Source organism: Musa acuminata, chromosome BXJ3-4, assembly GCF_036884655.1.
Source record: "Musa acuminata AAA Group cultivar baxijiao chromosome BXJ3-4, Cavendish_Baxijiao_AAA, whole genome shotgun sequence".
Taxonomy (NCBI): domain Eukaryota; kingdom Viridiplantae; phylum Streptophyta; class Magnoliopsida; order Zingiberales; family Musaceae; genus Musa; species Musa acuminata.
Genome location: NC_088352.1, coordinates 41,800,624 through 41,825,629, shown reverse-complemented (window position 1 = coordinate 41,825,629; position 25,006 = coordinate 41,800,624). Strand labels below are relative to the sequence as shown.

The window sequence follows — 25,006 nt, the reverse complement described above, 5'->3', positions numbered from 1 at the left end:
ATTCCTGCCTCTATGTCCATGAAATTTTGGGCTGACACCTGAGTTTACACCTGCCAATATATATGCTTACATATTTTGTAGTATAGATATGTACTAAAGATATTATAGTTAGAAAGCGTGTGATATTAGCGATACAAAAATATATATAAGAAGAGACTTAAAGAAGAAAACTTAAGTCGTCCGACGACAAAACATTTGTATATCTAACACATGTAGTGTGAGGTTAACTTGACAGAATTTATTGTGTTTCGATCAATCGAGAAACTAAATCAACTTAAAATCCTGACGACTAAAATTAATTCGACCGAGTTTGGAGTCCACTTGATGAGCTTTAAATCTTTGATTCAATCTTCTATCTGTGGCTCCCGATCTCCAAAACCTACATGAGCTTAAATTATTGCCTTTCCATAGCTGGAAGATGCTAAGCACTGCTAAGATGGTCCATTTCAAGTTGGTGACAACCCCATGTCCTGCTATATTGATGGGTCGGAGACTAGAGCGAGAATTCAACAGCTTTGAGGCTTGGAGATGAAAGATATGTGATGGCAACAAAGAGAAAGAGTGGGTCTCAATTCTTCTATCTTTTCTTTACGAGGAGAAATGGGAGCCATATCTCTCGTCATACCCAACAAAATCAATGAGATCCCCCTTTGTCAAAATCCTCATGATTAAGTATTCAATGAGTCATGCTCAGTTTTCTATCTCGGTATCTTCCACAATAAGATGGAAGACCATCACAGCTTTCATTAAAATCACTATCTTCTAATCACATACATTAATTTTCTTTTGGTGGGGCAAGTTTTATTTCTTGACAAGAATAGGTGGCTGATTTCAATGGCTCAAATCATGTATTTTGTTAATGAAAACACCAGCTGATTCAATAGCAGACTCCGAATTCCTATATTTCATGTGACCCAATAAAGATTGGGAAGGTAGTGTTCAAGTGGCCCCTTGCAATTCGAAGAGACATGGAGTAATGTTTCTGTCAGTCTTGATGTTGATAGCTCCCCCCTCATCATCTTTGTTGCCTTTCCCAAGAAGATTTGCTCAAATGAATACGCCTTCATAAACAATTGTTGCTCTCTTTTCTTGTGATTCCGAGCACTCATCATCCTTATATTTTTAATCTTTTTCTTGGATTCGTGTCTTTTCTCATCAAATATAATCAATCACACTCATCCTCCAGTTCGCATTCTTTAGGTTTCTTAATAATAGAGGCTTGCACGTACTTTGAAGATGGAATTATGAGTCTGATAAATAGTAGAGATCGTAACTTTACAATGTTAGATTATGTGATTTTATTTAATTAAGTAAAATATATTATAGATATGATTGGATTCTGATTATGATTTTTCTTTTAGATTCTAATTGCATATTGATAGATTAAATTTTTTTTCTCAATCTCTCTTCCCTTAATCTTTTAATTCATCAATTTAGGTGGTCATGTGAAAAAATAAAAAGAAAGAAACAAAGATCTAGTTCCGCATTAGATCTAAATATTTAATTTTAATCTTGAAATAAAGATTATTTTCGTATTTAATATAACATATTTTAGATTTTATGCTTACATATAATATTCAATTTTACCTAGTAGATTGAATAATAATATCTTTGCTATTAGCAATCATCCCCTTTTTCTAATATTCAGTACATCACAAGTTCTCACAAAATTATCTTATATCGAATCTATTTCAAATTAAACACCTCAATATTTCAATTCAACATAATATAATTAACAAACGAACAAATCGAACATCAAATTCTCGATTTCCTTACAATTTTTCCAAACGAATCCTATCCGAACTATCCAATTCACATAACGAGTACAAAATTTCCAGTCATTTCCATCAAACCACACGGAGGAATCTGTCACAGTCGAAAGAAAGAAAAGTCTTCCTCTCAGCGGAAAGAGAAGACTCTATGACCGTAATATGTACGGTCTCCGTACCACCCTCGACTTGGAAGTCTCTCTTCCACCACAGTCACAGCTTCCATTACTTCGATGCTGACTACAGAAACAACAACATCACGTGAACTCTCCGTCTCATCAGCCGCATAAAACCTTTTCTCGTAGATTAATTTTTGATTTTATTATATTAAATTAAGTACGTTGGATCAGTTCAGCTCTGATTGCTATATCATGAATGGATTACTCGCCGGATTCCATGTCTCCCGATGTGATTTGGTCCATCGTAATAATATTTTTTATCCTTCCGTACCGTAACTTTGGGTGAATTCTAAGAAAATTCTATCTTTTATAATTTTTATAGTATTAAAATATATAATATAATAAAAAAAAGACTAATTATATATTATCTTATATAATTAGATCTCAATCTTTATATTTTTAAAAATTATATTAACATCTTTATATTTATGAGAGTAAAATATTTAATTTTATTTTTCTTACGAAAATATTATATAATGAATTTTACGGTATTTCCATTAATAGAATTAGAAAAAACGAGATTAAATCTTTTACTTTCATAAACATACGAATCCCACTATAATTATGAAAAGTATAAGGATTGGAATGTTAAAGATAACTATTTAGAAGTGATAATTTATAATTAGACCTAAAAAATATTATAACATGTAGTATAAAATATTATATTATATATTTTTACTATATTATAATATTTTTTTAGTATTTTTGAAAAATATAATTTAATTATAAACATAAATACTTTTATAAAATTTTAGAAATAAGATGATCGGGATGAACGGGGTATTCACGATAGAAAATTTTAGAAACGAGATACCTCATGGAAAAAAAAATAAAATAAAGGTTTTTTTTTTTTCGAAAAATCACCATATTTTTTTGTATTAATTGATCATACAAATAATACTTGACGACGTTTGCCGAGTCCGTGTGAATCGATGTCTCTCCCTTCATTCATATATAATCTATTAGATAATTGTGATCGCTCTAGTTAGTTATCATTGCTGTTTCACGCCCAACGCCAACGAGAGAATCGACTTCCCTGTCTCGGCCCAGCGGCCAACCACTCGATCATGGCTTTCCATCCACTGAGACAGTGGGGGCCGCATCTATCCGACCAATGGCAGGCGCGGTTGACGTGGTTGACCGCTTGGCCGAGACACATGTTATGCCATAGTGAGAGGTAGTCGAGAGGCAATTAAGAAGTTGGTGTGAGGAAGGGGGAGAAGACGACAGCCGCTGCTTCGGACACTGCCGGCATTAATTGCGGAGGCAATCGAGGAAGGACGATTGCTTTGTGGCCCGAAGATTCGTTTTGGATGCTTTGGTCATGATAACAAACATGATTAAATCCCTCCCTCAATTATTATTGTTATTATTATTTTGAGTTTTCGATCGTAGAAGTAATCTCTTCGCTTGCAATGATCAAACGAGGAAAATACTAAACTAAACTGAACTACTATAATACTTTAGAAATGGAAGTTTGAGGAGGAGAAAGTATGGAAATCATAATGGATCAAATTATTTTACGATTTATTGAAGGAGGGAGAAAACTAATTTACATGGTTTCAAAATAAAATTTTTACTACATCAGAATCATCAAATACAAAGAATGAGATTTATTTTTTCACTCAAGATAAAGATTATGAACAATTTTTCTTGTCAGGTAAATTTGAATCTTGTAACGATTTTACAAATATTGTATCAATCCTAACAATATTTATACATTCTCCGTCTATTCGAGTGTTCTTTAGCCTAATTTAGTTTGAAAAGAATGTATGCAATTAAAAAATAAATAAATAAATGATTGAAATGAATTTGAGATGTATTTGATTGTTCATAGGATAAAATTTAATAATGTTATTTTTTTAGATTTAGTATGTCAAGTTTTCATTGATTAAATCGGGACTATGATGCTTAGTCGTAAAATTTGAAATTGATTTAGCAAATTGGGTCATTGAGTAGTGGTTAAAATAAAATTCACAAATATCTATCAATTGTAATTACTAATTAGAACATGAAAAATTGAAAATATGCATCAACTCGAGTGGGATTTTAATATGATTTATATCACTAAATCCATTTATCATGTATAAATGAAATAATTAGTTAAAGACATTTTTGCATGACAAAAAATCTCATAATTTAAGGTCTTCAATCTATTTTGTATGATTTTAGAATTTAAAGACAAGCAAAAATAATGCAACTGAGATCCCCATCAATAGAAACCGATTCTAATTCTTTTAATAGGTAACATCAATGTTTTATTTTGATTTTTTAGCTGAAAATATATCAAAAACTCGATTAGTAGTTTATTTTTTTTATTTATTATCAGAGAAAATACTTTTCAATACTTTCTTTCCCATAGTATATACGGTTATTTCGATCTCGAAAATAATTATAATATTTTTTATTCATATTTTGATGAGAAATCTAAAAAATTGGATTGTTTAGTTCTCTCCCTCCCTCCTCTCTCCTCTCCCTAAAAAAAATTAAAATATATAAATTTTCTAGGAAAAATCATCCTTTTTTAATATAATTTATATCGTCATATAAAAATAAAATATTTGATTAAAAATTATTTTCTCACTTCAAGAAAATATCATATTTTAGTTATTCATCTTTATGTTGTTTAATATAAGAGAAATGCTTCACCGCACAACATAAATGCAAAGAGAGAGAGAGAGAGCGAGAGAGAGAGAGAAGCAATTAATGGGGTGAGTTAATTCATTAGAACAAGAGCGGGGGGGTTGATGTGCGCCCACTTTCCCCTCTTCTTCCGACGGCTACTTCGGGTTTGCTGTTCCCCCCACCACCTACCTCTTCTTGTAACTCCCCGATCCCCATCTTTTCTACTACTTACTGCTCTCCCTCTCTCTCTCTCTTCCGTTCTTTAATCTTTTCCTCTCCTTTTAGTTTGGGCTTTTAGTATTTTGCTCATCTACACTACTCTTGGGTGCGGCTGTTGTTGGTGTTAGTATTTTAGTGTGTGGGTGGGTGATGAGGTAGACAAGGAGGTGTGTGGGGGGAGGGTCATGTCATGTGGCCAAAGCCAGCAAAGATGCTGCTGCTACTGCTGCTTTGATCTACCCTTTATAAAAAGAGCTTTTTGGGCTCTCTTTTCGGCGTTCTGCTCCACCTTCAGTGTGGATTTCCACTACCTAGTCTCGCTCGTCCTCTTCTTCTACTGCTGAGGAGCAGAGATTTGATACGCAGGAAGACTTGGGGAGAGAGAGAAAGTGTGTTTTCTTCTTCTGTTGGAGTGAGGGAGAAGGAGAGACAGAGATAGAGGATGGGGGAGAAGGATGGCCTCAAGGAGGCTGTCGATATGGATGCCCTCCTCAAGGAAGCTGTCGATCTGGTAAAGATGCGATTTTTATTTCTCCTTCTTCTTTGTTGTCTTCCGATTTGTTCTTCCTTTCATGATCTCTTTGTGATGTGTCTTGGGGCGGTGGTATTTGCAGGAGAACATCCCTTTGGAGGAGGTGTTCGAGAACCTGAGGTGTACCCGGGAGGGCCTCACCACGCAGCAGGCCGAGGAGCGCCTCGCCATCTTCGGCCACAACAAGCTCGAGGAGAAGAAGGTTCACTTCAGCGTTGCGCACTCCCACACTCCTCCGTTCTTCTTCTTCTTCACTGGAGTCTTAGATGTGGTTTTGGGTGGTCGCAGGAGAGCAAGATCTTGAAATTTTTGGGGTTCATGTGGAACCCTCTGTCCTGGGTCATGGAAGCAGCCGCCGTGATGGCCATCGCGCTCGCCAACGGAGGGGTTCGAGACTCGCATCCTCCGTGAAAATCTCAGCTCTCGTCTTGGTTTTATTTCGTCTTCTCACAAGTTCCCTCTTTTTTGTGATTTTCTTCCACACACAGGGGAAACCTCCGGATTGGCAGGACTTCGTTGGAATCATAACCTTGCTCGTGATTAACTCGACGATTAGCTTCATCGAGGAGAACAATGCCGGCAATGCTGCCGCTGCGCTCATGGCACGCCTCGCGCCCAAAGCCAAGGTTACAGATTGGACCCTACATCCCACTGCAATTACTTTCCATGTTAAATATTCTAAGCTTTTTTATTCTGTTTCTTATGATTTGGATGGGTTTTGTGCAAACTGTTATTTAAGAAAATAGATAACGACTTGAACCGAAAAGAGAGAAACAAGGAATCTTTTTGGATGATCTTGCTGATAATATGAAAAAAATTCAGGTGCTTAGGGATGGTCGGTGGAAAGAGGAGGAATCTGCCATCCTTGTTCCCGGAGATATCATTAGCATCAAGCTTGGAGACATCATCCCTGCAGATTCTCGTCTGCTTGATGGAGATCCTTTGAAAATAGATCAGGTTAATGCCTTTTATTTTATTTTATTTTATTTTATTTTATTTTGTAAGCTAATTTTCTGCTTTATCTCACCTTCTTTTGATGTTTTCTTCCCAGAGTGCCCTTACCGGAGAGTCTTTACCAGTTACCAAAGGTCCTGGCGATGGTGTGTATTCTGGTTCCACTTGCAAGCAAGGTGAGATTGAAGCTGTTGTCATTGCTACAGGTGTGCATACCTTCTTTGGCAAGGCTGCACATCTCGTGGACTCCACTAACCAAGTTGGGCACTTTCAAAAGGCAAGCTTTAAGACCTCTACTTTTTATTTTTCTTCCTGGGATTCTGCCTTTTCAGTTCTGTCAGATTATTGTGTTTTCTGTTGTAATTTGCATAAGGGCTTTTGCTGCCAACTTGTCTTTACAGGTCCTGACGGCCATTGGGAATTTCTGCATTTGCTCAATTGTAGTTGGAATGTTTGTGGAAATTATTGTGATGTATCCAATTCAGCACCGAGCCTATCGCCCAGGAATTGACAATCTTTTGGTTCTTCTAATTGGAGGAATTCCCATAGCTATGCCAACTGTTCTGTCAGTCACAATGGCAATTGGTTCCCATCGCTTAGCTCAGCAGGTCTGTGGAAATCTCTTTTAGTGATTTTAGTTACTTTAGTGACCATCATATTTGGGGAGTCCCTTATCCTCCAGAGTGGTGAGAATTTTAGAAGATAAATTGTACCGAACATGTGTTTTAAATGTTATTGTCTCACTTATTACCTAGTAACTATAACAAAATATTTCAATGTCTTGGACTCAAAAAATTGTGACATCATGGTGTGTATCCTACAATAATCAATATAATGGATATTGGCATCCAGGAAAGACTGGTAATGAACTGTCTAAGAAGAATCATTGTAGCATAAAGAAGGATTAAAGAGGGCAATGGCAGGTTGCTGTGACAGATTGAACATTGAATTAGAGATTAACCAACTAATGAATTATATTTCTTGATTTTGAGGTAGTTGCGATTTGATGCAGGGAGCTATCACAAAGCGGATGACTGCAATCGAAGAAATGGCTGGGATGGATGTGCTATGCAGTGACAAGACTGGAACACTTACTTTGAACAAGCTCACAGTGGATAAGAATCTTGTCGAGGTCTGACCAAACAATGGATTGCTCATTTGATGCTCCTGTCAGTCTGCTTCTGAAATCGCTTTAGTTTCTCCATCTATTCTCACTTTGAGAAATTTGCTGCATTTGCTAGATTTTCACAAAAGGTGTAAGCCAGGACACTGTAATTTTGATGGCTGCTAGAGCCTCTAGAACTGAAAACCAAGATGCTATAGATACTGCTATAGTTGGGATGCTTGCTGACCCAAAGGAGGTTAGTTGTTGCTTCTGCATCATCATACGTCTCAGGTTATTCGAATCTTATCCCGGCTTCTGTTTGTTTTGACTACTGTCCATCTGATTTTTTTTTTCCCGTACGGGTCTGTTAAAAGGCACGGGCTGGTGTTCAAGAAGTTCATTTCCTGCCATTTAATCCAACTGACAAGAGGACTGCTTTGACTTACATTGATAATGAGGGGAAAATGCATCGGGTTAGCAAAGGTGCACCAGAACAGGTACTAGTCTCATGGCATTTCATTATTATTATTTTTGCACAATTTTTGTGATCTGATGGCTGCTTGTCTATTCTGCTTCAGATATTGAATCTGGCACACAATAAGTCTGAGATTGAGCGCAGGGTCCATGCTGTGATCGACAAGTTTGCAGATCGTGGGCTTCGGTCACTTGCTGTTGCATATCAGGTGGAAGATAGGGGACCAACACATAAACACAATTTCTTATACTGTCTAATGTGATTTTCTAGTTTTTTTACTGATCCTTTTGACTTTGCTATAATTTTCATTTGACCTTTTAATCATCTGTTCTTTCCAGGAAGTTCCAGAGGGAAGGAAAGAAAGTCCAGGAGGTCCATGGCAATTTATCGGTCTCATGCCACTTTTTGACCCTCCTAGACATGACAGTGCAGAAACAATTCGCAGGGCTCTGAATCTTGGTGTCAATGTCAAAATGATCACAGGTATCTTGGTTGTGTTTGAAATTCTTAATTAACATATTTTCTGCTTCCACATTCGCTTCCTGTAAACTATTAGTTCCTTTGTAAGGTCACTGCAGGAGAAGTAAAATGAGTGAAACACTTTGTTGTAAAAATGTCTGACGTTATCGAGTAAAAAGAAGAGAACTGTCTGAGGAGTCTTGACTTAATCTCTATTGAGATAACATGGAATATCGCCTAATGGATTTAATGGGTCTAGTTTGAATCATTTCACCAATCGTGTAAGCCAACATTAGTACAGATCAGAAGACTGCAGTAACATAGAAGTCACCTTTTTTACCCATAAAAAAATTTGTTCTAAGTGATGGTTTAAGAAGTTACTAAGACATGACAATTTTGTGTAATATCGTTCTGCAAATACACCATAGAAATTGGTCATTATCTTGTGATAGTTACGGTGTCAAATCCTCTGGTATTAGCTCTAGGCAGATGTTAGCTCCTTTGATTGTGTATAACTGGATGAGTTATCTAAATGAGTAATCGATATGCTTGGCAGCAGAAAGAATATGACACCATTAGGTTTTCTGATATCATGCAAATTGTTTTCTTTCTTTGATGTGGCTAATATTGGGTTTCTGTTCTCATCCGCTACTTAAACGAACTTTGGTGTTGTTTCTATGTTCTATATCATGTTTGCCTGACTAACAAGTTTATATAATTTTCAATCAGGTGATCAGCTGGCAATAGGGAAGGAAACTGGCCGTCGTTTGGGGATGGGTACAAACATGTATCCTTCGTCTGCTCTGTTGGGACAAAACAAGGATGAGTCAATAGCTGCTTTGCCAATTGATGAATTAATTGAGAAGGCTGATGGTTTTGCTGGTGTATTTCCAGGTATTCTCACTGTTCTTTCATTTAGACAAGTTTCTCACTACTTTTTTTCATGGGTGGCAATGTATATGTTTTTTCTATTGCCAGAGCACAAATATGAGATCGTTAAACGCTTGCAAGCAAGGAAGCATATCTGTGGTATGACTGGTGATGGAGTGAATGATGCTCCTGCTCTAAAGAAGGCTGATATTGGAATAGCAGTTGCAGATGCAACAGATGCAGCTCGTAGTGCATCTGATATCGTACTCACAGAACCTGGTTTGAGTGTTATCATCAGTGCTGTCCTTACCAGTCGTGCAATTTTCCAGCGGATGAAAAATTACACTGTACTATACAATTTGCAGCCTTAGTGTTGTTTTTTTTAAAAATAATTCATCATTCTTTTTTCTTGAGCCAGTTTTAATAACTGATTTTATGTTTTGCAGATATATGCAGTTTCCATTACAATCCGTATTGTGGTATGTACATGTGTGCCAAAGTCATAATATTTTTTTATATTGAAATATTTGAAGTTGCTTATATTTGAGGTTGTTATCTGTTCTAGCATTGCAAGTTTTGAAAGGAATATTTGACATACAACTATTACTGCATATTCCAAAGAAAAAGAAAAATAAAGAACACTTAGCATGTGTTCTCTGCTAAGAAGCATGGCTTGTACATCTTTTTCTTTTTTTGAAGATTTGTGAATTTAGTTTTCAGGAAGAGGGATAAATTCCTTCCTAGTTATATGCATTTGGAAATAACATCTTATGTCCTATGTGTTCTTTTTTTTTGACAGCTTGGATTTATGCTGCTTGCGCTTATATGGAAGTTTGACTTTCCACCTTTTATGGTCCTTATCATTGCAATTCTCAATGATGGTAATGCTTTTACATGCTGTTTCCTTTTTTTGCTTAATAGTGACTTTATAGTTCTATCTTTCACCATTGGACTAGGACTGTCGATTGTGATAATTCCAATGCATAATTTTGTAGTTTCTACCATATAATTGTCCTTTCATGTTAAACTCTTCATTGATGATTATGTCAGGTACCATAATGACCATATCGAAAGACAGGGTCAAACCATCTCCTCTTCCTGACAGCTGGAAACTTGCTGAGATTTTTGCAACTGGAATCATTCTGGGTGGTTACTTGGCAATGATGACAGTCATTTTCTTTTGGGCTGCTTATAAAACTAATTTCTTCCCGGTAAAGCAACTAATTGTTTTGACCACAAAGAAAACTAGTGCATTGTTGGTGTTATCTATAGAAGCCTCCAGTTCATTAAATGTCTTTTAAAGCTGAAAAACTTAATGGTATAAATTTGCTAATACCAAAGAACCATAGAAAACTTTACTTGCTTTCTGAAGCTAATTTGGGTAATACCTTCCAACTAATGCTTGCTTCTGCCTTGTAATTGATCAGCGGATTTTCAAGGTTGAAAGTCTTGAGAAAACAGCCCAGGATGACTTTCAAAAGCTGGCATCTGCGGTCTACCTACAAGTGAGCACCATTAGTCAGGCACTGATCTTTGTGACAAGATCACGCAGTTGGTCCTTTGTTGAGCGGCCTGGTTTCTTGCTTGTGACTGCTTTCTTGGTTGCTCAGCTGGTAAGGTTTTCCTTGGCTTGGTTTCAATGTGCTTTGTGAATGAACTTCATCGGCCTTTATATGACCAAGTGCTTGTGTAGATTGCTACTCTGATAGCTGTGTATGCCGACTGGAGCTTTTCTGCAATTAAAGGGATCGGATGGGGATGGGCTGGTGTTATTTGGCTTTACAACATAATCTTCTACTTTCCACTGGATATCATAAAGTTCCTGATCCGCTATGCTCTGAGCGGGAGGGCATGGGATCTTGTCATCGAACAAAGAGTAATTAATATATGCCTCAGAAACTAATAACTATAATTCGTTTTCACTGAATTCTAAATGACTGAATAATTTGTTCTTGCAGATTGCTTTCACGAGACAGAAGGATTTTGGAAAGGAAGCAAGGGAGCTCAAGTGGGCACATGCTCAGAGAACATTGCATGGTCTGCAACCACCTGACACCAAGATGTTTGGCGACAGGAGCAGTGTTACAGAGCTAAACCAGATGGCAGAAGAGGCCAAAAGGAGAGCTGAGATCGCAAGGTAGGACTAAAGACCTTATGCATTTTATCAGTTTGTGTTTATTTCTCACTAGATGCTATTTCTACCAAGTACCGAAACATGTATGCGGTTGACAATTCTGATTTGCTGATGATGCATGGTTGTTGAATCTAGTTTTGTACTTTGCTGTACTCCTACTGGCTCAACAACTAAATATGTGGATTCTTGCTCCCTACTTGTAGGCTGAGGGAACTACACACTCTCAAAGGACATGTGGAGTCTGTGGTAAGGTTGAAGGGCTTGGATATAGACACAATTCAGCAAGCCTACACGGTATGATTCCCAGGTTGCGATGCCAGAGGGCTGTAAGCCAGCCACTGAGTTCGGCTGAATCATCCACATATGCTTCTGCTGTTGTTTGAAGAGTGAAGTGAGTGAAATCTTCACTATCCGAGTTGAAATCCATCATCCTACACCTGACCTCCTGCAATTTTATATATCATGGTGATCGTGTAGAACCTTTGTTTTCCAACTGTGTGCATTGTATGAGGCTGACGGTTTGTCTCTTGTTTTAACGACAGTCATTTTGCCCCATTCTCATTCATCAGCATCCTTTTGATTTCTGATATCTTTGGAGTTGGCTGTCAAGCAAATCAAAGCAATAAATGATAGCAAGCAACTGCAGGTGCTTCATGATTGCATCAATCACAGGAAACACATGGGGTGGTAGTTTGAGCATCTCACGTTCTTGTGATGTGATTCTAATTTGGTTTTGTGGCTTGTATCTCTTTGCATTGAATCTAAAAGTTTGCTCAAGCCATCTTTATTATTTTTTTTCTTAGAGTTTTCCTCCTTGTTAGGTCTTGATCAATTAAGCTAGCTAATGTTTCTATAAATTTATTGATTTATAAATCTATTGATGAAGCTTCTAACCCTCATATTAAACTTGATAAGTATGTCTTGTAAGAATCATGATATTAATGTTTTAGATATAAAATAAACTGATGATGAGGTTTAAACCTTTAAAAATTAATGAATGAAAGAGCACAGTTGCCCAAATGTTCATCATGATGTCCTCATTATGATACCTTTGCATTCAACCATAACTTCTTCAGCAAGTGATTGGGAGTTCGATTAGGGAAGAAGTTAAAGACTATTATCATATGTTACTAATAATCATGCTGATAATTATTATGTATTACTAATCTTTCTTAAAACACAGAGAACAACACCATATATATGTAGAGGGATGGATTCATTAGTGCCTTGTCAAAGAATAAAAAAACGATTTTTTCTACTTGTATATATAACTAACTCATATGCTATCAAAATAACATAGTTCTTATTGGTGATAATCTCTAAAAGGAGATCTTCAAATAGCAAATTTCGAGAACATTTAGGTGGGATTTGTTACGCTGTTAATTATACAAATTGGACGAGCATCTTTATGATCTGATCTTGAACGGGAGTTTATTGATCTATGAGGGTCACGGAGTTATTTCTTTTCTCAATTAAGATACATGAAAGGGAAAACAATAGTGCTGCCAAGTCACCCCGCCACCTAGGCTGAAGAAGCTGCCTAAGGAAAGGCATAAGCAACTCACAGAAAAAGGCCAATGGTTCACTTGGAATCGACATACACATGAGCTCGTACTATCCTGTCATGCGATCGCGTGTTGGAACATGATCCCCGGAGAAGTTAACTATCAATACACAACGATTAGACCCGTCCTCTCATCTTTCCCTTGATCGCATCGTCGATCACCAGTGATCTGTTTGTTGAATCTCGGATTTTGATGATGAAGTAAATTGTCATTTGTTATCTAATCTATGTGTTGAGATAAGTGTGCAGGATTAACTACGATGAGAGTAAGATAAGTAGCAGGTGTTGCGCCGGAGTCAAGATCATGATCACGTTGGGAGTTCGAGAGTTCGACGGAAGTTCGGACGGTCGTCGGAGGTTCAGCGAGAATAGATCCGAGAAGTCCAGAAGCTTGCCAAGCGAAGCTCGTCGGAACTCGCCAAGTGGATCGTCGCAAAGTCCAGGAGTATGCCGGATGTCCGCAGAAGGATCACCGAGGGTTTATCGGATGATCGACGGAAGTTCGCCGGAAACTCGCCGGAAGAAGCGATTGACGCATCGGAGCAAAGCTGCAGAAGTTGTCTTAGAGTTAATCGTAGTTAGCACGATGATTAAGCTTGAAAATGGGAGGTGATCCCATTAGCTTAATCTTGGGGCAATTGGGCCCCTGAAAAGATTCAAATTGGGCCGAATGGAGCGAACCATTCGGACCCTGATTGCACCAGGAGGTGCAACCGCCAGGGCTGCGAGGCTGGGCGGTGCAACCGCCCCAGCCAGGAGGTGCAACCGCCAGGGCTGCGAGGCTGGGCGGTGCAACCGCCCCAGCCAAGAGGTGCAACCGCCCAGAGCTCAGTCTTCGAGCTAGACTGGGCGGTGCAACCTCCTCTGTCAAGAGGTAGCACCGCCAGAGCTCAAGTTTCGAGCTCTGCCAGGCGGTGCAACCACCGAGCTCAGTCTTCGAGCTCTGGCAGAGAGGTGCATCAGCCTGAGCTCAGTCTCGAGCTCTGCCAGGTGATGCAACCACCGAGCTCAGTCTTCGAGCTCTGGCAGAGAGGTGCATCAGCCTGAGCTCAGTTTCGAGCTCTGCCAGGTGATGCAACCACCGAGCTCAGACTTCAAGCTCTGCCAGGCGGTGCAACCACCGAGCTCAGTCTTCGAGCTCTGCCAGGCGGTGCAACCATCGAGCTCAGTCTTCGAGCTCTGGCAGAGAGGTGCAATCGCCTGAGCTCAGTCGTCGAGCTCTGCCAGGCGGTGCCACCTCTCCAGTCAAGAGGTGCAACCGCCTGATCCCAGAATTCTGGGATTTGATCGATTTGATCATTTTGAGCTCCAAATTTGAACTGGGTTGGGGCCTATAAATACCCCACCCATTCAGCACTGAAAAGATACAGATCCACACCGAATTCTTGATCTTTTCAGTGATTCTAAGAGCTCAAATTTGTGTAAAGTCCTAAAGTTCTCCTCCTTCTGTTCTTCAAGTCTTGAGTTGTAAAGAGAGGAGAGAAAGGATCTGTAAAGGTTGTCTCCTGAGCCTGTCAAAAGGAGAGAAACTGTAAAAGGGCAGTTAGCCTTCGCCCATTGAAGGAAGGCAGCTAGTTGACGTCGGTGACCTCGTCGAAGGAGGAAGCCAAAAGTGGAGTAGGTCAAGACTGACCGAACCACTCTAAATCTCTGGTTTGCTTTTACCTTGAGCACTTTATCATTACTGCAAACCTCCTACATTGCTACTGCCCTCTGCGCCTTTACGAACGAGTTTCTAAGCTCTGATCTTTCAGAATCTGCATTCAAACGTAAATCGTGTTTTCGTACGATCTTCACACTGCAGTTTACGCTTACATTCGGATTCCATTTATAACTGCAAATTGCTTTCTACGTAAAACGCTTTTCAAGGTTCAAAACTGCTTTTAGACGCAGAACTACATTTAGACGTAAAATTACGTTTAGACGTAAAACTGCGTTTAGACGCAAAATTGCGTTTAGACGTAAAACTGCGGTTAGACGCAAAACTGCGTTTAGACGCAAAACTGCGTTTAGACGTAAAACTGCGTTTTAACGTAAAACTGCGTTTGAACGTAAAACTGCGTTTAGACGCAAAACTGCGTTTAGACGCAAACTGCGCTTAGACGCAAACTGTGCTTAGACGCAAACTGCGCTTAGACGCAAACTGTGTTTAGACGCAAACTGTGTTTAGACGCAAACTGTGTTTAGACGCAAACTGCGCTTAGACGCAAAATTGCGCTTAGACGCAAACTGCACTGTGATTCTGCTTTTATATCGAAATCACTTTTTATCGGACGAACGCAGCTTTAGCTTTTAAATTGCTGTAAGATTTCCGCTGCACTAATTCACCCCCCCCTCTCTTAGTGCTCTCGATCCTAACACTGTTGCCCTCGGCCATGATTTCAGAAGGGGTCGCTACTTAATTGCAAGAAGCATTAATTTTTTGATAGCGTGGCCTAACACCTCGAGCACCGATCCCCATCTTTTGTCTATTTCAAGTATACCTTCACCTTGACAGATGACATGCCCCCCGACATCCTTCTCTGATGTAACTGATATGAAGACGTGTTCACTAGTTGTTGACATAAATGAACCCCTATGAGAAACTAAAGAGGGAATGAGCAGCCGACCACCCTCCATCAACAAATTAGGTATAAAAGCTAGCCCTCGAAACCAAACGAGGGGGGCAAACTCAACTTAAACTATTCTGAGCTCTACTAAATCCTCTCCACTTTCTCTATTGACTTAAGCGTCGAAGGGGTCGGGTCCGAATATTCCCTAATGCTGATCAATTGTGTGAGACTCGACGCATCTAAAGAGCAATTCGGGACGACATGAAGTATCACTAGACAAGGCCAAGGCACACCTCATTCGGTAAACAAACCAAACTTCAGAAGGACTACGGGTCGATCACTGCATGCCAGCAAAACCTTAGGAATCCACCTATCACCCTAGCCTCACGCTTGAATTGCACGCATACTCTTATCATCAACCATAGGACTGTTGACTCTCTCATAACGATGCTATGGCAATAACAATACAAATCTCGAAGTGATTCAACGTATGTACATACTCTTATCATCAACCAACATGCCATTTCATTGAGATACGAAGGCAAGGCAGGTCGGCTAATGATTAGACCATCAATTTAATTTGGCAAATTTGGCAACTTTTTTTTGGAGTAAGGGTTCATTCAATATGACTGAATATATAGTAGATGTTCTACTGATGTGACAAGTCCAATAGTTGATCGAAAATGGTGACCCTACCATCATTATAAGCAATATTTCACTCCAACTCATCTCGGAGATATTGGCCACAACCACAACCAAGTAGGATCACATCACATGCAAATCACAAAGTGGCATCAGAAAGTAGGATGCTCAAACCATCACCCCATGTGCTTCACGCATTCAAGTGATTGATGACATCTTGAAGCACATGCAGTTGCTTCCCAACACTTATCACTTTGATTTCTTTGAGAAGGAACTCCACAGAAATCAGAAACCAAAAGGATACTGATGAATGAGAAGCAAAATGGCTGATGAGACAAAACCATCGCACTCGACAAGATACACGTAATGGAAAACAGAGGTTCTACATAATCATCATGATATGTAAATTTGCATCAGGTCAGGCATAGGATGATGTCACAACTTGGTAGCAAAAATTTCACTCATATTCACTCTTCAGACAACTGCAGCAGCGGCATTGGTGGATGATTTGACCGATATCGGTGGCTGGCTTGCAACCCTTTGATATCACAACCTGGGAATCATACCGTGTAAGCTTGCTGAATCGTGTCTATATCCAAGCCCTTCAATCTTACAACGGATTCCATATGCCCTTTGAGAGTGTTCAGTTCCCTCAGCCTACAAGTTGAGAGCAAAAATCAGCATATTTAGTTGTTCAGGTAATTGGAGTGTGGCAAAGTACAATGTTCAATTCAATAACCATGTATCGTAAGCAAATGGGAATTCTCGACCACATACATGTTTCGATACTGGTTGAATTGTCATCGAACGATAAATAAGCAAAAAACGCAACATGCTGTAGTTGATGAAATGCATAATGTCTATAGTCCTACCTCGCAATCTCAGCTCTCCGTCTGGCCTCTTCTGCAATCTGATTTAACTCTGTGAAGCTGCTCCTGTCACCGAACATCTTGGTATCAGGTGGTTGAAGACCATGCAATGTTCTCTGAGCATGTGCCCACTTGAGCTCTCTTGCTTCCTTTCCAAAATCCTTCTGTCTCGTGAAAGCAATCTGCAAGAACAAATTATTCAGTCATTTAGAATTCAGTGAAAAAAAATTATAGTTATTAGTTTCTGAAGCGTATATTAATTACTCTTTGTTCGATGACGAGATCCCATGCCCTCCCGCTCAGAGCATAGCGGATCAGGAACTTTATGATATCCAGTGGGAAGTAGAAGACTATGTTGTAAAGCCAAATGACACCAGCCCAGCCCCACCCAATCCCCTTAATTGCAGTAAAGCCCCAGTCGGCATATACAGCTATCAGAGTAGCAATCTGCAAAAGCACATGGTATTAGATGATGACAAAGTCGAAAAAAGAGTTCATAAAGCAAGCACATCGAACAAAGCCAACTTACCAGCTGAGCAACCAAGAAAGCAGTCACAAGCAAGAAACCAGGTCGCTCAACAAAGGACCAACTACGTGATCTTGTCACAAAGATCAGTGCCTGACTAATGGTGCTCACTTGCAGGTAGACAGCGGATGCAAGCTTCTGGAAGTCATCCTGGGCTGTTTCTTCAAGGCTTTCGACCTTGAATATCCGCTGACCAATTGCAAAGCATTAGCAAGCATTAGTTCGAAGATATTACTCAAACTAGCTTAGGAAAGCAAGTAAACTTTTACATAGTCCTTCTCTAGTATTAGCAATTTAACACCATTAAGAGTTTTTCAGCTTTAAAAAACATTTAATAAACTGCAAGTTTCTCTATATAACACCAATAAACTTCATAATTCATGACGTGAAGGTACTTAGGTTCACAGAACTAGTTTTCTTTGAGGTCAAAAGTTAAGTTGCTTTACTGGGAAGAAATTAGTTTCAATAACTTCATAATTCATGACATGAAGGTGCTTGAAGTTAGGTTCACAGGACCAGTTTTCTTTATGGTCAAAAATTTAGTTGCTTTACCGGGAAGAAATTAGTTTTATAAGCAGCCCAGAAGAAAATGACAGTCATCATTGCCAAGTAACCACCAAGAATGATTCCAGTTGCAAAAATCTCGGCAAGTTTCCAGCTGTCAGGAAGAGGAGATGGTTTAACCCTGTCCTTCGATATGGTCATTATGGTACCTGACATATTAATGAAGAGTTTATCATGACAGGAGGCCTATCATATGGTAGAAACTACAAGATTATGCATTGAAATTATCACAATCGACAGTCCTAGACCATTTACGAATGACAGAGCTGTTAAGTCACCATTGAGCAAAAAAGGGAAGCAGCATACAGAAGCATTACCATCATTGAGGATCGCAATGATAAGGACCATAAAAGGTGGAAAGTCGAACTTCCATATAAGAGCAAGCAGCATGAATCCAAGCTGTTAAAAACAAACATGTATGACATTAGTGTGCTGTTTCCAGATACATATAATCAAGAAGTTATCCTTGTTACTTAAAACTAAATTCACATAAATGTTTTAAATAATCCACATGGAAAGTTTTTTTTTTTTTTTTTTCTTTCGGAAAATGAAGTAGCAATTGTATGTCAAATCATCTTTCCACAGCACACTTTCTAGAAAAACATAAAAATATCAAATAAAAGAATGCTCAAATATCACAATAATACAATATACCAAAATGATGACAATTACGGACTGGAACATACCACGATACGGATTGTAATGGAAACTGCATATATCTGCAAAACGTTAGATCACTCATCAGAACTGGCAGAAGCAAACCGAGACAGATGATGAAATATTTACAAATGAACAGTTAGGTTGCAGATTGTAACATACAGTATAATTTTTCATCCGCTGAAAGATCGCACGACTTGTAAGGACAGCACTTATTATAACACTCAAACCAGGTTCTGTGAGTACAATATCAGATGCACTACGAGCCGCATCTGTTGCATCTGCAACTGCTATTCCAATATCAGCCTTCTTGAGGGCAGGAGCGTCATTTACTCCATCACCAGTCATACCACAAATATGCTTCCTTGCTTGCAAGCGCTTAACAATCTCATACTTATGCTCTGAAAACAGAAAAATATGACCATTGCTTCCCGAGGAAATGAAATTGTGAGAAACTTGTCTAAGCAAAGAACAGTGAGAATACCTGGAAATACACCAGCAAAACCATCAGCCTTCTCAATTAATTCATCAATTGGCAAAGCAGCTATTGACTCATCCTTGTTTTGTCCCAACAGAGCAGATGAAGGATACATATTTGTGCCCATCCCCAAACGACGACCAGTTTCCTTCCCTATTGCCAGCTGATCACCTGATTGAAATTGTAAAACCTGGTTTAGTCAGGCAATCATGATACAGAACATGAAACCAACACCAGTGTTCCCTTAACTAGTGGGCGAGAACAGCCACCCTGATATTAAAGAAGAAAATTTGCATGATATAAATCTTTAGCCCATCTAACATGATAATAGCAACTGGCCAGATATTTTACGGATGTTTAAAGAAATAATTGTTAAAATAGATATATATATATACATGCAACGTCCAGCCAAAGCATTTCACATACTTTAAGCACATTTATTTAGAGAAAGCACAGAATTTTGCAATCTGATTATTGCATCAACTGCACTCCACATAACTGCATCACTTCCACCATACACCAAAACTAGATGAGACCTGACGCACCATCCTTTCAGTAATGTAACACAGCTTACACCCAAAGTCCTATATGATGACATAATTAAAAGTGACTTTTTATGGTAGTTGCAGTCTTCTGATCTGTTCTAATGTCAGCTTATAATATTCATGTCTTGATTGCTGGTGAAATGATTCAAACCTAGACCCAATAAATCCAATAGGTGATATTCCAGATTATCTCAAAAGTATGTCATAGATGAAGTCAAGACTCCTCACATGATTTTCTTCTTTTCATTTACCGCATCGGACTTTGTTTTCAATAAAATGCCACAATCATTTTGCTTCCCCAGCAATGACCTCACATAGTGATTCATAGTTTACAGGAAGTGGAAGTTGAAGCAGAAAAGTAAAAATAACTTTCTATCACAGACACCACACCTGTGATCATTTTGACATTGACCCCAAGATTTAGAGCCCTGCGAATTGTTTCTGCACTGTCATGTCTAGGAGGGTCAAAAAGTGGCATGAGACCAATAAATTGCCATGGACCTCCTGGACTCTCTTTCCTTCCCTCTGGAACTTCCTGGAGAGAACAGACAATTAGAGAGTCAAAAGGATCAGTAACCAACTAGATAAATGCATTAGACAGTAGAAGAAATTGTGTTTGTCATCTATTTTCCACCTGGTATGCAACAGCAAGTGACCGAAGCCCACGATCTGCAAACTTGTCGATCACAGCATGGACCCTGCGCTCAATCTCTGTCTTATTGTGTGCCATATTTAAAATCTGAAGCATAACAGACAAGCGGTCATCAGGTCCCATAAATTATGTGAAAAAAATAAATAAAATGCCAGGAAGCTTATACCTGTTCTGGTGCACCTTTGCTAACCCGATGCATTTTCCCCTCACTATCAATGTAAGTTAATGCAGTCCTCTTGTCGGTAGGATTGAATGGCAGAAAATGAACTTCTTGAATGCCATCCCGTGCCTTTTAACATACAAGAAAGAAGAGACCGATGATAGTTGAAACAAACAGAAGTTACGATAAGATTCGACACTTTAATCAGACACGTATGACAATGCAGAAGCAACAACTAACCTCCTTTGGGTCAGCAAGCATCCCAACAATAGCGGTATCTATAGCATCTTGGTTTTCAGTTCTTGAGGCTCTAGCAGCCATCAAAATTACAGTGTCTTGGCTTACACCTTTTGTAAAAACCTAGTAAATGAAGTAAATTTGTCAAAGTGAGAATAGATGGAGAAACTAGGGCATTATACAAAGTAAATAGAAAGGAGAATCAAATGAGCAATCCCTAGTCTAGGCAGACCTCAACCAGGTTCTTATCTACTGTGAGCTTGTTCAAAGTAAGAGTTCCAGTCTTGTCACTGCATAGCACATCCATCCCGGCCATTTCTTCGATTGCAGTCATCCGCTTTGTGATAGCTCCCTGCATCAAATCCCAACTACCTCAAAATCAAGCAATATAATACATTAGTTAATTAATCTCTAATTCAATGTTCAATAAGTCACAGCAACCTCCCATTGCCCTCTTTAATCCTTCTTTATGCTACTATGATTCTTCTTAGACAGTTCATTACCAGTCTTTCCTGGACTCCAATATCCATTATATTGATTATTGTAGGATACACACCATGATGTCACAAATCTTCGAGTCCAAGACATTGAAATATTTTGTTATAGTTACTAAGTATTAAGTGAGACAATAACATTTAAAAACACATGTTCAGTACAATTTATCTTCTAAAATTCTCACCACACTGGAGGATAAGGGACTTCCCGAATATGATGGTGACTAAAGTAACCAAAAACACTACAAGAGATTTTCACAGACCTGCTGAGCCAAGCGATGGGAACCAATTGCCATTGTGACTGACAGAACAGTTGGCATAGCTATGGGAATTCCTCCAATGAGAAGAACCAAAAGATTGTCAATTCCTGGGCGATATGCTCGGTGCTGAATTGGATACATCACAATGATTTCCACAAACATTCCCACTGCAATTGAGCAAATGCAGAAATTCCCAATGGCCGTCAGGACCTGTAAAGACAAATTGGCAGCAAAAGCCCTTAAGCAAATTACAACAGAAAACACAATAATCTGACAGAACTGAAAAGGCAGAATGCCAGGGAGAAAAATAAAAAGCAGACGTCTTAAACTTGCCTTTTGAAAGTGCCCAACTTGGTTAGTGGAGTCCACGAGATGTGCAGCCTTGCCAAAGAAGGTATGCACACCTGTAGCAATGACAACAGCTTCGAGCTCACCTTGCTTGCAAGTGGAACCAGAATACACACCATCTCCAGGACCTTTGGTAACTGGTAAAGACTCTCCGGTAAGGGCACTCTAGGAAGAAAACATCAAAAGACGATGAGATAAAGCAGAAAATTAGCTTACAAAATAAAATAAAATAAAAGGCATTAACCTGATCTATTTTCAAAGGATCTCCATCAAGCAGACGAGCATCTGCAGGGATGATGTCTCCAAGCTTGATGCTAATGATATCTCCGGGAACAAGGATGGCAGCTTCCTCCTCATTCCACCGACCATCCCTAAGCACCTGAAATTTTTTCATATTAGCAGCAAGATCATCCAAAAAGATTCCTTTTTTTCTCTCTTTTCAATTCAAGTTGTTATCTATTTTCTTAAATAACAGTTTGTACAAAACCCATCCAAATCATAAGAAACAGAATAAAGAAGCTTGGAAAATTTAACATGGAAAGTAATTGCAGTGGGATGTAGGGTCCTATCTGTAACCTTGGCTTTGGGCGCGAGGCGTGCCATGAGAGCAGCGGCAGCATTACCGGCATTGTTCTCCTCAATGAAGCTAATCGTCGAGTTAATCACGAGCAAGGTTATGATTCCAACGAAGTCCTGCCAATCTGGAGGCTTCCCCTGTTTGTGGAAGAAAATCACAAAAAAGAGGGGAACTTGTGAGAAGACGAAATAAAACCAAGAAGAGAGCTGAGATTATCACGGTGGATGCGAGTCTCGCACCCCTCCGTTGGCGAGCGCGATGGCCATCACGGCGGCTGCTTCCATGACCCAGGACAGAGGGTTCCACATGAACCCCAAAAATTTCAAGATCTTGCTCTCCTGCGACCACCCAAAACCACATCTAAGACTTCAGGGAAGAAGAAGAAGAAGAAGAACGGAGGGGTGTGGGAGTGTGGAACACCGATGCGAACCTTCTTCTCCTCGAGCTTGTTGTGGCCGAAGATGGCGAGGCGCTCCTCGGCCTGCTGCGTGGTGAGGCCCTCCCGGGTACACCTCAGGTTCTCGAACACCTCCTCCAAAGGGATGTTCTCCTGCAAATCCCACCGCCCCAAGACACATCACAAAGAGATCATAAAAGGAAGAACAAAGAAGGAGAAATAAAAATCGCATCTTTACCAGATCGACAGCTTCCTTGAGGAGGGCATCCATATCGACAGCCTCCTTGAGGCCATCCTTCTCCCCCATCCTCTCTCTCTCCTTCTCCCGCACTCCAACAGAAGAAGAAACACACTTTCTCTCGCTCCCTAAGTCTTTCTTCGTATCAAATCTCTGCTCCTCAACAGAAGAAGAAGAAGAAGAAGAAGAAGAAGAGGAGGAGCGAGAGTTGGCAGTGGAAATCCACACTGAAGGTGGAGCAGAGCGCCGAAAAGAGAGCCCAAAAGGATATTTTTATAAAGGGAGAAAGAAGTGGAGGAACAAAATCCAAGATTGGATGAGCAGAGCAGAAAGGCCAAAGGAAAAGGAGGAGGCGAGAAAGATGAAAGAACCGAAAGGGAAGAGCAGAAGTAACTCGCGGTTAAAGAGATGTGGGAGTTTGAAGAACGAAGGCAGCGCGAAGCAGTGCGAGTGCGTGCACATCAAACGCCCCCCCAAACCGTGTTTGTGTTATGTTCTGATGAATTAACCGACGCCATTAATTGTCCCCTTCCGTACCTCCTCAAAATGCATTCCGGGGGCGTGGGCAAGTATTTTGCTTTGAAACAAGAATAGGAAAACAACGTACCGTCCGGTACCATTAACCGGAAGTACATTTGTCTCAGATTTAACGTTTTTAGTAAAACACACAAAATTAGAAAAAGGAAGATACGTACCGTACCTACTGTACGGTTTATGGATAGGAAATATTTATATCTTTAGATTTAATGTTTTAATTAAAAATAAAAAATAAAGAAATGAAGTTTATCATAAACCTTTATGTGACAATATACTTATGCTACGTTACTAAAAATTTAAATATAGATACTTTGAATGTTGGGTAAATATAAATTGGTAATGTTTAAGATGAATTCTCATAAAAAAAAAAAAAATTATCTTTAACAAATTCTTACAAAACCGTCCTGTCATTCTTTCCTCACTTGTGATTGATGGTACGAGGAGATACGACTCACCAACTTGTGATAGATGATGAGAGATGATATATAGATGATCACTCCGATCCTTTTTTCCTCCTCCAACCTATGGTGAAAACCCAATCTTCTCCCTCGCTCATGATCGACATTGAAAAGAATCATTGAACCTCAATGACGAGAGGACCTATGGGCAATGGGGTCTAACAAGAGAAGAGTCTTTATCCCAAACAATTATCTGAACAATAGATAATTGTTTGCGATAAAGAGGGGGCGATTGACGAGGTGAAGAGCAATAGCCAATAAAGATAGAATAGATATTTAAAAAAGATTCTCTTGCTATAATTTTTTAAAATTAAGATTCTATTAGAGAAACTTTTTTAGTTCAAAAATTTTTCATGAATTTGCAGGTGAACTTCCAAAAAATAATTGATTTGATAATTTCCTAAAGAGCCTCCATTGTTTTTTTGTCCATACTATCTAAAAATCTAAATAATATCCTTTTAGTTTATAATTTCTTGGTCCGATTCAATGAATTAAGAACCGGTCAATGAGTTAAAGTATACCAAATTAATAAAAAATAAAAAATATACTACTACAAAAATTAAAAAAAATTAAAGTCTTAAAAAATATAAAAAATTTCTGAAAGGAGTAGTAACTTATAGTTCAACACTTTATTTCTTTGACATAATGCTTAACTATATGAAACATTAAAATATTTTTGGTTCCATAAAAAATATAAAGAAAATATTTTGGAAGGCATAATAATATTTCTTTTAAATACAATATTCTTATATTTGAAATTTTTTATATTTTTTAATTAGCTTACTATTTATATTTTATTATATATTTAATCACATGATTTCATATTAATATTTTTTATATTTTGTATTTTTATTCCTTAAAAACTATTTATTGATTTTTATCTAAACCTTTTAAATTATTTTGGATGTGGATTAACGTTAGTGTTGGTCT

General features: G+C 38.8%; 2 protein-coding genes across 3 annotated transcripts; one reads left to right on the top strand and one right to left on the bottom strand.

The window, feature by feature from the left end:
* The first annotated feature begins 4,963 nt into the window (after nt 1-4,963).
* Nucleotides 4,964-11,910, top strand: LOC135585015 (plasma membrane ATPase 1). Of its 2 annotated transcripts, XM_065148605.1 has the most exons (21): nt 4,966-5,303; nt 5,407-5,526; nt 5,613-5,711; nt 5,813-5,950; nt 6,147-6,281; nt 6,376-6,555; nt 6,680-6,886; nt 7,291-7,410; nt 7,520-7,639; nt 7,758-7,880; nt 7,962-8,066; nt 8,197-8,341; nt 9,047-9,211; nt 9,296-9,534; nt 9,634-9,666; nt 9,987-10,068; nt 10,238-10,398; nt 10,615-10,800; nt 10,881-11,063; nt 11,146-11,324; nt 11,525-11,910. In XM_065148605.1, the coding sequence occupies exons 1-21, from the start codon at nt 5,235-5,237 to the stop codon at nt 11,619-11,621; spliced, it is 2,886 nt and encodes a 961-aa protein (XP_065004677.1). In that variant the 5' UTR covers nt 4,966-5,234; the 3' UTR covers nt 11,622-11,910. The 2 variants fall into 2 exon arrangements, with proteins under 2 accessions (XP_065004676.1, XP_065004677.1); XM_065148604.1 differs by having other exon boundaries at nt 4,964-5,303; nt 9,047-9,534.
* Nucleotides 11,911-16,364: 4,454 nt separating this feature from the next.
* LOC135634746 (plasma membrane ATPase 1-like) lies at nt 16,365-23,474 on the bottom strand. Its single transcript, XM_065145301.1, has 21 exons — nt 23,082-23,474; nt 22,877-22,996; nt 22,686-22,784; nt 22,446-22,583; nt 22,114-22,248; nt 21,855-22,034; nt 21,525-21,731; nt 21,000-21,119; nt 20,771-20,890; nt 20,537-20,659; nt 20,353-20,457; nt 20,109-20,253; nt 19,180-19,344; nt 18,858-19,096; nt 18,725-18,757; nt 18,356-18,437; nt 18,027-18,187; nt 17,478-17,663; nt 17,213-17,395; nt 16,952-17,130; nt 16,365-16,736 (listed from the first exon to the last, which is right to left on the bottom strand). The coding sequence occupies exons 1-21, from the start codon at nt 23,148-23,150 to the stop codon at nt 16,640-16,642; spliced, it is 2,886 nt and encodes a 961-aa protein (XP_065001373.1). The 5' UTR covers nt 23,151-23,474; the 3' UTR covers nt 16,365-16,639.
* Between the last annotated feature and the right edge of the window lie 1,532 nt (nt 23,475-25,006).

Bases quoted from the DNA above. Each gene is read 5' to 3' on its own strand.
- LOC135634746 (XM_065145301.1), bottom strand. From the start codon at position 23,150: ATGGGGGAGAAGGATGGCCTCAAGGAGGCTGTCGATATGGATGCCCTC. The intron at 19,345-20,108 runs GTGTGGTGTCTG...AATTTCAATCAG, and splicing joins CAATGTCAAAATGATCACAG to GTGATCAGCTGGCAATAGGG. The intron at 17,664-18,026 runs GTAAAGCAACTA...GCAATTGGTCAG, and splicing joins ATAAAACTAATTTCTTCCCG to CGGATATTCAAGGTCGAAAG.
- LOC135585015 (XM_065148604.1), top strand. From the start codon at position 5,235: ATGGGGGAGAAGGATGGCCTCAAGGAGGCTGTCGATATGGATGCCCTC. The intron at 5,951-6,146 runs GTTACAGATTGG...AAAAAAATTCAG, and splicing joins GCCTCGCGCCCAAAGCCAAG to GTGCTTAGGGATGGTCGGTG. The intron at 8,067-8,196 runs GTGGAAGATAGG...TGTTCTTTCCAG, and splicing joins CACTTGCTGTTGCATATCAG to GAAGTTCCAGAGGGAAGGAA.